General features: G+C 40.3%; 1 protein-coding gene across 1 annotated transcript; it reads left to right on the top strand.

Annotated features, from left to right (window-relative positions):
- The first annotated feature begins 3,113 nt into the window (after positions 1–3,113).
- LOC125432542 (pepsin B-like) lies at positions 3,114–12,723 on the top strand. Its single transcript, XM_048496178.1, is given in 9 exon segments — positions 3,114–3,187; positions 6,231–6,384; positions 6,504–6,621; positions 7,058–7,176; positions 8,402–8,598; positions 9,793–9,915; positions 10,020–10,164; positions 10,550–10,648; positions 11,257–12,723. Coding segments are annotated over 9 exon segments (1,182 nt in total). The 3' UTR covers positions 11,410–12,723.
- The last annotated feature ends 796 nt before the right edge of the window (positions 12,724–13,519 follow it).

Below are 13,519 nucleotides of genomic sequence, written 5' to 3'. Positions count from 1 at the left end.
TCTGCTCTTTGAGCAAATTTCCTGGGCACCTGTCACCAGCAAGGTTTACTGACTGATTGATATTGAGGACTGACAGTCACAATTCATATTCTATTCGTGCTTTGAATGTTTGTTTCAGATTATAAAAAGGTTGTTGTAGAAGAATGTAGTGTTATTTCTTTTTTCACATTTTAAAGTGGAGATAGGGAGAGAACTAGTTTGATTGGATATTGAAAAGGAAGACTGTATTACTTTCAAGGTACTAAAGATGTGATCCATCTAATGCTAGCTAGACTTAAATCCTGTTAATTTTAATAAAAGTTTTAAGCATGTACTTAAACCTCTCCTATTAAAATCACTGGGATGTAACTGTAATTGAGGATTTTGCCAACAACAACAATAAATAATTTCAATTTTTTCCAGTAATTAATTATTTTCTATTTTATTTTATTTCTCCCCCCTCCCCCTCAAGTGAGGCAAGGGTTTTGAATGCTACCAGTTTGGGTTCCACAGTTTTCACCTTTGTTGATAATTTGCACATCAATGTCCAATTATTTCCAGTTTCCAATAATTAGCATATTTGACATTTATAAAAGAAATAGCCTGAAGCTGAAACTGCCTCCTCCTGTCATAAATGCTGTTTATAGATGGTCCTGAATGCTCCATACGAAATTATTTACCTTTTAGACCACAGGCATATTTGGAGTTTCTTTTGCTGAGTGCTGTAACCATAGCAACTATCTTGGTAGATAGATAGATAGATAGATAGATAGATAGATAGATAGATAGATAGATAGATAGATAGATAGATAGATAGATAGATAGATAGATAGATAGATAGATAGATAGATAGATAGATAGATAGATAGATAGATAGATAGATAGATAGATAGAATCCCCTTCTTATTAATTATTAGGACTTACCGGTATATATATTTTTCTCAACCTCCATCTGGTTTGTTGCTAAGTTTACTTAATGGTAATTTTGTTCTTGTTGCAACAAATTGTCTAATGAGTTGTTGATTCAGTGATCTCACTTCTAACTTTCTCCCAGAGTTAACATCCTTTTTATATTTCTTCTTTCGCATGTTGTTTATCATTCTGCAGACTATGGAAAACTTCTATTTTTATAGTTCCCTTTTCAGTTCTATCTATATTTGATACTTTGAGGGAAGGCATTGTTTTTTATTTTTTGTAATCCTCATCCTACTGTATTGTTTAAACGTTTAATTTAAGCCAGCGTGTTAGGAGCAGGTAGACATTAATCTGGAGAACTATGTTTGATTCCCCACTCCTCCCTGTGAGTGGTGGACTCTTATCTGGTGAACTAAATTAGTTTCCCCACTCCTACATTTCTCCTGGATCAGGGGTCTGCAACCTGCGGCTCTCCAGATGTTCATGGACTACAATTCCCATCAGCCCATGCCACCATGGGAATTGTAGTCCATGAACATCTGGAGAGCCGCAGGTTGCAGACCCCTGTCCTGGGTGATCACAGGCTAGTTACAATTCTCTCTGAACTCTCTCAACCCCACCTACCTCACAAAGTGTCTGTTGTGGGGAGTGGAAGGGAAAGGAGTTTGTAAGCGACCATGAGTCTCCTTACAGAAGAGAAAGGTATAAATACAAACTATTCTTCTTCTAATTAGAAATGTGAGTTCACACCTCAATATGCAGCGAGAAGCATTTCTATAGTATTTTATAATGCTATGGGCATATAGGCTCTTGCGTTCTGCCTCACAGCGGGCATACCTTCCCTACTCTGTAGACTTTCCTTTACACAACATTTTTTCCATCTTCCAAAGCTACCATGCAGCAGATCAGAGAAGTTGTGTGGTTTTTGGATGTGGGCAAAACGTGACCTTTCCTATTGCTTTGCTTTTCCCCAGGAAGCTAAATGGTGCATTATTCTTTTTCTGGGTTTTGATGCTTTTCTCTTCCCCCAGGCACCCAACTGCTGTTCTGGACATGCTACTCTTTTGTTTTTCAGATTGATGGTCAATTAAAAATTCAGCAGACCAGTGAAATCTTCTGAATTTTGGGGGGACCCCCCCCCCCACATAGAGTAGCATGTCCAGAAGAGCAAATGAGTAGATGGGCACTTCAATGCAGATGATGGAATGATGTCAGGAGAAGCCTTCCAGACATCAAAGAGGGCTTTGTACTCTGTTATGCTAGTGGACCTTCACTTTACTTTCAGGTTCCCGCCTTCTTTTGATTTGCAACATGTAGTGACCTAAGAGAATCCAAGTGCGGTGCCCAGTGTTATCTCTTCACACCGGCCTTGAGAAAAGATACGGTAGTATTCTACAATCACAAGTCTAACATTTTAAAAAACTGTTTCTTCATTATCTGATCTGATGTTATGGAAATTATATGTTAATTGTTCATTTTTCTAGAAAAAAAGATGTGCAAATGTCAACAACAGAGGCAGTTTTCCACCTTGTCACAAATATGTAACACACAAAAATGTGTCAATAAAGGATAAAAATAAATTTTATAACATCATTGTGTGCTAAATGAAAATTGCCCAAGTTGTGATATAAGTTTTGACATAGTGGGTATAGCTGACTATAGTTTTGCTTCAGCTCTAGGTAAATGGGGTAGCATTCCAAGGTCGTGATCCAATATGGTCCAAAACTGCGACAAAGAGAAATCTGGAGATATTCATGGTTTTATGCAGGATGTAGTGAAATCAGCAGGGAGTCTATCCACACATGAATACTCAACAGAGCAAGTTATTTTTCATTTATCCTCTACTACTGCTGAAAAGAAATGATTTTCAAGCAAAGCATACTGATATGGATTATTGACATTTTATGACTAGTTTTATTTGCTATTAGCAAAGCTTTGTGCCCAAGCCAATTTACATACCTCCATTAAAAAAAAAAAATCAAGGGCACAGATTATATTTAAAATGTTTTTGAACAAAAGAAATGGCCTTTTCATGATCTTTAAGAAAACAGAAGATATAGATATTGGGTGTATATAATGATATGGAAGATTAAGGGCAAATAGATATAGTGGCAGATTAACAGTTGTACTCATTATAAAAGCCAGAACACAACAGCCATAACAGTGGTGTGAATTTGAGAATTCGACTGAAGATCACATCAGTGCTGACACCAACTACCATGAAGTGGCTTGTCCTTGTGTTGGTTTTTCTCCACCTGTCTGAGGGACTGGAGAGGTGAGCATTAACAATACAGTTATGAATGAGACGGAAGTGCCTCTGGTTGATAGCTCAGGGTGCACATTTTCAGCCAATATTTCATGGTAAAACAGTGTTATAGTAGTTCTTAGCCCCCTCTAAATTATGTAATTACTTTAATCAAAGGGGGATAATTTGTTCCCAGTTTACAGTGGTGACTCTTTGTCTTGTTTTATGTCAATCACATTATTTTACTTGAACAGAACTGTGCTCTAGTGACGCCTGAAAAAATGTACATATTGTTTGCAAAGAAAATTAACTGTAGGTCATAATTTAACCTTCTTTATAAATAGAATATGGACAATCACCAAATTGTTTTTGTGGGGTCTCACAAGGATCCATATAGTAGCTGGTGCTATTAAAATGCTTATAAGTGATCTTGAACTAGGGGTGAGCAGTGTAGTTGCAAAGTCTTCAGATGACACAAAATTAGACAACTTCAGTGGCTGCTAGCCATAATGATTAAAGAGAATCCCAACATGCAGCGATACTAAACCTCCTAATACCAGTGCCAGGAGGCTTCAGCCTCTATGCTTTTTCGCTGGCCCTCCAGTGTAAGTGGTTGCCCACTGGGTGAGATGGGATATCAGACTAGATGGACCATTGTTCTGATGCAACAGAACAGCTACGGTTTTTTATGTTTTTATGACTTCCTTTAAACATCTAAGTAAAATTTTTTGCATAAAGAAGAGTTGTGTAGCCTAAATCAGTATGTCAAGTTCAAGATTGCAGTCACAGAGAAAGAAAACTCTGACACATGCCATTTTACAATGTTGGGCTCCTTCCCAAAGGGTTTTTTTTTTTTTAAAAAAAAATGGAGCTGAAATCAGTGCTGGATGCTGAAATTTGTCAGCAATCTAAATGGCTCAACAAAATTGTGGCCTGCAAGAATCCAGAAAATGGGAGGGGGGTTTCCTCAGTGAATTTTGAGAGCTAAAGCTTTTCTAAAAATCAAATGCTTAATCTAGAATTTCAAGATTTCATAGCAAATGCTAATTTTTGCTTTTTATTTTACATTTATACAGCAACGTACAATCAGTCAAACTATCTTGAAAACCATCTTACAGGCCATGTGGAAACTATTTAGGTCCCGCAAGGCCCTGGTTTCAGATGGGAGCATGTTCCACCAGGTAGGGGCCAGGACTGAGAATACCCTGGCCCTTGTTGAGTCTAGCCGGATCACTTTAAGAACAGGGATTTCCAAGAGGTTCCCCTCCGATGAATGGAGGGAACTGCTAGGGCAGTATGTGGGCCCAAGACTGCTCACAGCTTTAAAGGTTAGAACCAATGCCTTGAAGATGACCTGGTACTCGATAGGCAGCCAGTGCAGATGGAACAGAACCGGTGTAATATGGTCTCTACTCGAGGCTCTCATCAGGAGCCTTGCGCCAGCATGTTATTCAAGCTTCAACTTCCGGATTAGGTTCAAGGACAGGCCAGCATAAAGCGAGTTACAATCAATCTGGAGGCGACCATTGCATAGATCACTGTGGCCAGGTCAGAACAGGAGAGATAAGGGGTCAACTGTGATGCCAGGCACAGATGGTAAAACAGCCTGGGCTGTTTTGGTGACCTGGGCCTCCAGGGAAACCCTGGAGTCCAGGATCACCCCCAGGCTCGTAACCAATGAGGTCAAACACAATGCCTCGCTGTCAAGCACAGGCAGACTGAAGTTGGCCGGCATCTCCCCGTGACCTACTCACAGGACCTCTGTCTTTGCTGGATTCAGTTTCAACCTGCTAGTTCTCAACCAACCAAACACCGCTGGACAGCCTCAGGGGCCGAGTCCGACTGGCCTGCCATTGTAAGGACAAGCTGGGTAGCATCTGCATATTGATGACACCGCAGCCCAAAGCTCCGGATCAACTTGGCCATGGGGTGTATATAGATGTTAAAACACATTGGGGAAAGAATCGCTCCCTGCGGCATCCCACATTCAATGGGATACCGGCTGGAACTCTTCTCCCCCGATGTCACCCGCTTTCCCCGATCCCAGAGAAATGAGTTCATCCAGCACAAGGCTGTCCCCCATACCCCGATGTCAGCGAGGCAGTGGACCAAAAGGTCATGATCTACTGTGTTGAATGCTGCGGTGAGATCTAGCAACACCGGCAGTGCTGAACCACCTCTGTCTAACTGGAACTGGAACTTGTCCACAACGGCAACCAGAACCGTCTCGGTCCCATGACCAGGGTGGAAACTGAACTGGAAGGTGTCCAACACTTTAGCTTCATCCAGAAACTTCTGTAGCTGATCCACCAGTTTAGTATAGACTGGCTTCAGAATAAGTTTTGTGGATTCAGTATTCTACTGAATTTTTAAAAATGGCCTTTCATTTTTGGCAATATAGAAGATTATCAGTCATATATAGAAGAGTATCAGTCATATATAGGGTGGTGCTTTTATAGTGATTTCTAACAAACATGATTGGTTGAGCTGCCACAATATGAACTTATATGTAATTGACCATAAAAAATATAGATAACCAATAGATTTATGTGTTATGCAGACTGCATTGCTAGAGTTTGTTTTCAGTTTGTTTGATCAGTTAAAAGTTTGTCAGGTTATTACAAAACATCACATTGTTGCTAAGCAAAACAAAGTAAAACTGCACCAGTACCATAAACATAGTAGACAGGAATGCTTATAGACACTCACAAAAAGGTGAAATATACCCAGACAGTTTTTTAAAAACCAATACTCATTTATTGCAAGAAATGTTGATCTCAGTTTATCAGTTTGTTCAGAATAGGAAGCTGAATTGCTGAGCTGATTTGAATAACATGATGCTTTCTTTTATAAGACAGTTATTATATCATAAGGCACTATTGCTAAATAAAACATATTGACTGACTAACCCAAATATTCAAGCTTTGTAAATCTATTCCTGCTTGACTAGACACTTCCTTGCCTTAAACAGAAAGTGGTGTGCTGGGTTATTAGCAGATCTAAAAATAAATACATAAGGAAAGGCAGATAATAAGATGGAGAAGGCAGTGATGATACTGCTGATTTTCTGAGCTCTCTTCATATTGTGCAGAATTATTCTGAAAAAAGGGAAATCTGTTCGGGAGAAGATGAAAGAGGAAGGTGTACTAGAAGAATTTCTGAAGAATCACCATGTTGATCCAGCAGCAAAATACCACCTCAATGAGTATAATGTTGCTTATGAACCAATAACTAATTACTTGCATGTAAGTATTAAAACATTAAAAAATACTGAAACGAGTAGAGCTATGGTCTAATTAGATTTAAAGAAATGTCATGTGTTCATGAGAAATTGTCCATCTTACCAAAGCCTTTAATTTGCTAGTCATTCTACTTTGGAGAGATCAGTATTGGAACCCCACCACAGAGCTTCCTGGTTCTCTTGGACACTGGCTCTTCTAACCTCTGGGTACCATCAACATATTGCAACACTCAGGCTTGTGGTGAGTACTCCTCCTTGGGTCTGAGGTTTTTTTTGTTTTTGTTTTAGGGATCAATTAACTGATTTTGTTCTTGAAAAAGGTTAATTTATCTGTCCAAACTCAGCATTCCAAAACTATAAACCAGAGTGTAATGGTTCATTTCAAACCCTATTGAAACTCTGAAGGTACTCTCATTGTCCAACAATGGCAACCTCCTGATATAAACACAGTAATAAGGAAACTTATTGAGTTTTTATGTACATCTTCATGCAAGGTGTACCATCTCTGCTTTCTTCTATCCAACATGATCAAGACTTTGTAAAATATGAGGAGTTTGGACTTTAGCAAAATCAAATGAGCTTTGAATGAAACTTTCAATCAAGGGATGTACACTGTACACTGTCTTTCATTGCCACACGGAGACCAATCTATGGTATTTGTTTCTGCTTTATTCTAGGCAACCACCACAGATTCAACCCTAGTCAGTCCTCTACATATTCCAACAATGGACAGACCTATACTCTGTCATATGGGAGTGGCAGTTTGACCGTTGTGCTAGGCTATGACACAGTGCAAGTAAGTGATCTTTGTACCAGCCCAGATCCAGATCTCAGGGGTGGCTGGGGATGGCTTCACGGCCACACCGTCATGTTGCCCTCAGAAGGCTTCCAAGTGGTGAAGGCAGGCAGCTAGAAGGGAAAATAAGCTCTACATAGGGCTTAATGGAGTTCCACCACCCTTTTCAGTGGCACAACTGAGTCCTAGGCTGCAGGGTTCCCAGTTCTAAATCCCAGCCAGCTAAAGTTGGCTCCATCACCAGGAGAGCCTCCTGCTGCACTGGCATCCAATCAGACACCAGTGTTCCTCCATTGCGGCCAAGACCTCCAGGTTTTGCCTCTGCCGAGATTAGGGGTGGATGGGCGCTACCACAGTTGTTCCTAACGCTAGCAGGGGTGCCCCTTACACTGGTGGAGTAGGCAAACATGTCAGCACACCCCTCTGCTGCTCCTGAAGGACATTTGTCCCCTCCCTATCTGGATTGGTCTGATAGTCATTCAACTTTAAATGTGTTGCATTCTGGAAAGCTTCAAAATTATGATCAAGTAAAGGGCATCAAGCATGCTTGTAGGATAAGAGGCTTCTCTTTGCAGTCCTATAGTGCAGTTTTAACTTCCTTAACAAGACAAAAATAGAGATTCTGACACAGAGACCAAAAATTCATGATTTGAAACTATGCATTACCAAGATGTATGGCCTAGAGATTGGTATTTTTCTCCTCCATACTGGTGGAAGGATAAAGAATCTCCATATATGTCAAAAAGCAGCTTGGTGAAAGTGTTTTTTCTCCCACTGAACAAAGGGGAAATCTGCCCTTCTTCAGACTTGCTCGTAGCCTCCCAAAGCTGCTTTTGGCTTTTGTTTAAAAAGAGAGAGGGAAAGAGAAATAAACAGAACTCAGTTATCAAGTATAGTTTAAATCTGACACAAGCGGCTCAGAACAATTTTTTCCAGCACATTCCCTGTAGGAATCTGTCATACTTTTAAATCTCAACAATCTGTACAATGATTTTAAACAAGGCCCATACATGCCTGATGGTTGTGAAGGCTGGTTCCTAAACTTGGGGGAGCTGAAGTCACATGGCCGTTCCTTAAGGTCAAACTTGTCCTTTGTTTTCAGTCCATTCCGCTGAGTCACAATGTCTCTCTATTCAATGTTGTATCTCAAGAGATGTGTTTTTTGTTGATGATACATTATCAGATTTCAGACTGCCAGTGAAATCCATGTCCTTCTCTCTCCCAGGTCCAGAATATTGTTGTTCAGAACCAGGAACTTGGCCTGAGTGAGAGTGAGCCCACCACTCCATTCTACTATGCTAGTTTTGATGGAATTTTGGGGATGGCTTATCCTGCCATGTCTATGGGGGGCTATACTATCATGCAGCAGATGCTGAAACAAGGGCAGCTTTCTGAGCCAATCTTCAGCTTCTACTTCTCCCGGTAAGATACAGCAAGTCATATTACTGCCCTTGGGCATATTCCATAGCATCTGAACCACTACTCTGTGGGATGGGCTGTGACTCAGTGGTGGAGCATCTGGTTTGGCATGCAGAAGGTCTCTGGTTCAATCTCCAGCTAAAAGGATCAAGCTTAAAAGGATCAAGCAGTACATGATGTGAAAGATCTCTGCCTGAGACCCTGCAGAGTATTATCTGAATTTGCAATAACCATCCTTTTTTAAATTTTATTTTATTTATTGTTATATTTATAAACCGCCCTCCCCCGAAGGGCTCAGGGCGGTGTACAGATAATAGGTAGAGCACATTAAAACCGGTAAAACCCTTGATGGACCAAGTCAAGCCTGTATAAGATTAATATGTTTATTGTGTCATAGAAGATAAAATTGTTTGTTATAGACACAAAGCTATGAACAGTAGGGCCAATTAAATACAGTAGATATGGTCTGTGACATTTCTGTGTATTGGATTCAAGATAAGCTTAGTGTCCATTTATAGCAGCAGGTAAATGCCAATAAAACAATGTTCTCAGTACAGCTAAGGGGTAAGAAATTGTTGAATAAAATCTTTAGCTGTTTGCAAGTGAGGAAAGGCCTGCAATTCAAGATTAGTGGGAGGAGGTTCATTGTCCAGGATGAGCTGAAAATCACTGATGATATATTGGAGCAGACTGAGCTAGGATCTATAATAAACAACCAGTGGTCTTCAGTCATTCCCCCCCACCCCCTTTGGGCCTTGTACTGTAGTAAACTACTCTTGTACTGTAGTAAACTACATGTCAATCTATATCTTCATTTTATTGGTTGAGAACTGTAATTTTAAGAATGTTTAATGAAATTAGAATTGGAACAAGAGTGCTTAATGGCTTTCACGGCCGGATTCAACTGGTTGTGGTGGGTTTTCCGGGCTGTGTCGCCGTGGTCTGGTAGGTCTTGTTCCTAACGTTTCACCTGCATCTGTGGCTGGCATCTTCAGAGATGTATCACAGAGGGAAGCCTGTTACACACAGTTCTTAATTTATTCACTTCAATTTAAATGACCTCCTCTTCTGCTGTCCTGTCTTTCTTGGATCTACTCTATGTTCACTGATCCGGACAATGTGTTCCAGTTACTAAGACTTCCAATAAATAAGAAGTTGAATAAATAACCCTGTCTGGTTTTGACATTGTCTCCCCAGCCAACCCACTGTACAGTATGGAGGAGAACTAATCTTGGGAGGTGTTGACACTCAATTGTTCTCTGGACAAATTTCCTGGGCACCTGTCACCCGCGAGGTTTACTGGCAGATTGGTATTGAAGAGTAAGTGATATTCAAAATTCCCATCTTATCTATATTGGACTGTGCTTTTTAGAGTTTGTCTTTTGTTGCTTGGTGACAGACATTCTTTGCTTTTGTTTCTCTAGGTTTGCCATTGGAAACCAAGCTACTGGGTGGTGTAGCCAGGGCTGCCAGGCGATTGTGGATACTGGCACTTTTCTGCTCGCTGTCCCACAGCAGTACATGGGGAATTTCCTGCAAGCTGTGGGAGCTCAACAATACAATGGAGAGGTAGGTTGGGGAATGACTCCTGGAGAATTGCTAAGGATTCCTCTAAATAGCTTGGATCCAAAAAGGCACAAACAGAGCTCAACCAATGGAAGCAAAAGTTCCCTCTGTGGCTGCACCTCCTCCATACAATGCTGCTGTCAAGGGATTCACCATCATTTGACTGACTTTGAAACAGATTGCTGTTCTTTTCTAACAAATCAGTTCCGATATTCTAATATCTGTAGACAAGTGATGGTGTTGGGGGAAATAATAAGGCTCCTGATCTCAGAACTGCATGGGAAATGTGTTATCAATCTGTTTTCTGGTGACAGTATGATCTGGTTAACTTCCTCTCTAGCCTGTTCATAGAGCTAACCTCCTTTTTATATTTCTTTTTTTTCAACAGTATGTCGTTAACTGCAACAATGTCCAGAACATGCCCACCATCACTTTTGTCATTAATGGATCCCAGTTCCCACTGCCTCCTTCTGCCTATGTAGCCAATGTACGTATACAATATTGGTTAATACTATTTGTGCAGTGATGTTTTAGGCCAGGTACCTTAAGGATTCACACCTAGATTATGGCAATTTAGCTACCTTGGTCCTTGATCATGAATGTACTTCTGGGATCTGAATCGTTTACCTGAATCTGCAGATAAAGAAGTCTTCTAGAAACTTCTGGTCCAGCCTTCATCAGTAGCACAACCAAGTATTTCAGTATTAATAACCATAAAGTCAGGGATGGTGGAGCGAAGAAGAATCCACAATATTATCACCTCCCAATGTGGGGATTCTGTTCAATGGCCTGGCAACCACTGTTGCTCCTATTTGCAATACACTGCATTCAAGACATGGACAAGCTGAAGGCAAGGACCAAAAGGGGTTGCCAGAAGCACACTAATGCAAATGTAACTCGAACAAATATGTCATTTCAGAGAACTTCTGGGCAGCTATGGTCACAGGCTATGGTGTTATTAGGAGAACTACAGATAAAAGATTGAATTTCTGTCATATGATTTAATGAGAACCTGCTCCTAGACTTCTTATAAAAAAGCTTTGGGTATTTCCTTCAGCAGAACTGCAACGTAAGCTGTTTTCTTTTCTTTCACAGAACAATGGCTATTGCTCAGTACAGATTGAGGCTACATATTTGCCTTCACCAACAGGACAGCCTCTATGGATCCTGGGTGACGTCTTCCTGAAGGAGTATTATTCTGTCTATGACATGGCCAATAATAGGGTGGGCTTTGCACCGTCAGCCTAGATAGAACAAAGCCCAGCATTTTTACTTTCCAATGCCACTGTTCTTTTGGATTCTGACAAAATAATTCAAAATCAACCTTTTAAAAAGAAAACAGTTTTTCAAAAATATCTTGTACTGCCTACCTAGACTTATATGTAATCAGCTTCCAGTGTAGTATACTGTGTTGTTAAGAGCAGTGGACTCTAATCTGGAGAACCGAGTGTGATTCCCCACTTCTCCACATGAAGCCTGTGAGGGACCTTGGGCCAGTCACAGTTCTCCCAGAACTCTCTCAGCCCCACCTACCTCACAACAAGTTTGTTGTGGGAAGAAAAAGGGAATGTGATTATAAATGCTTGGAGTCTCCTTAAAGTAGAGAAGAGGATATAAATGTCAAATCTTGTCTTGTTCTACTGCTACAGATTAATAAAGTCTAATATGCCAAGGTAGCTTGTGTGTGTTGACCTTGGTTGCATGAAAACACTGAGATTCATTTTAGAATGTGACTAGGATTGACTGAGTTGAGTGATTTTATTCTGAGTTCTGTTTCTTCAGTGTTTTCTCTAACTGTACTATAATTAATTCTGAGTCATAAGCATGGAAGTCTGTGATGCAATTTAAGGAACAATTGTAGTTGGACAAGTTTCTAATATGAAAGTTTCAGTAAGGAAAATTTCTCTCATGTTACCAGCTGACCCTATACACATATTGACTATCAGGTTTTTAGCCCTTAAAATTGCAGAAAGCTATGAATAAATATATATTGTAGAAAACTACAAATAGATTTACATAGGCAATATGCATAAACCTTTGACAGTGCTCAAATTATGATTTTGTAGAAACCCATTACTTTGGCAGATATGATTGCTGAACATTTTAAGATTGTAAGGAAAGAAGCAAACATGTTATTTCAGTTTCAATGCACAAAGGGAGGTATGAATGGATGAACTTTTTGGGTCCTTTGTGTATGGATACAGTTTCTAGTCAGTGTCCTTTGTGTATGGATACAGTTTCACCCCATGTATGCCTGAATAGCTATGAATAGCCCTCACTACTTAGTGCTTGGAAACTAAGCAGGGTTGGCCACGGATCGTACTTGGATTCCTTTGTAGACCACCAAGATAGACTGGTATTGCTAAGCAATGGAAGGCAATGGTAAATCACCTCTGCTCATCTTTAGTATTGAAAACCCCATAGTCCTGGGGTTGCCGTGACTTTTTGAAGACTTGAGGTCAGACAGTAATGACGATGCCTTTTGTTAATCCTAAAATAACCACGGAACGAGCAGGGAATTTGTATTAAAGGCTATACAGGCACTAAAGATCTGGTCCTTCTGTTAGCATCAGGAACAGCTGTTAATTTGATATTTAATGTGTGCCTTATGCAAGAAGCATATTCATTAAAGTATACCCTTATACATCAGAAGTCCATTTATTATTATCCATGTATTACTTTTGAGGTACTCACCAAATATTTTCTTACAGAATATTGATACAGTTTATGGTTTCTTAAAATATGGTATGTGATTTCTTAAAACATCCCCCAAATATTTTAAAATATTCCCCATACTTTTTAAGAGGTGTCCCATACCTAGTTGTGTTTCAGATATTTGCACCATACCAGCTGCATGTAACGTAACTAAAAATGTATAATTCTTTAAAGATTATTTACATACAAACTGAAGGGAAAGCTACCAAATGGCAGCTTGATAGTCACCCCTCTGTTGGTTGGAATTTTCTTTTATATCTGTATTGGTGTACAAAGGTTTTAATAGCCACAATAGTAATACTTTGTTATTATATTTAGACCACCAGAAACAATTCCTGTGTATTAAACTGAATGCTGCCTTAAGACCAAAGGTACATCTAGAAGTGGGCTCAAACTTTTATATTTAATCTGATGGAATAACATAAAGCACCAGTGATGTAGGTATAGATTTTTAGGGGGAGTTCGGGGGCATGGCCACGCCTCCCCAAGCCCCACCCCCGGCCTCAGTGCTTATAAAAGCAGCACTCAGAGGCCAGGAATGGCAGACTTCCCTGCCCCGCCCCCCCGGCTGGGTTCTCAGCCGGCAGCCGGCAGTCCCTTCTGCCCCCCCCGCCAGGTAGAGGCCTAGCTAGGGAAAATGGAG

The sequence above is a fragment of the Sphaerodactylus townsendi genome, linkage group LG05 (assembly GCF_021028975.2).
Source record: "Sphaerodactylus townsendi isolate TG3544 linkage group LG05, MPM_Stown_v2.3, whole genome shotgun sequence".
NCBI classification, from domain to species: Eukaryota; Metazoa; Chordata; class Lepidosauria; order Squamata; family Sphaerodactylidae; genus Sphaerodactylus; species Sphaerodactylus townsendi.
Note: the sequence above shows the minus strand (reverse complement) of the source record. Positions and strands in the feature narration are given on the sequence as shown.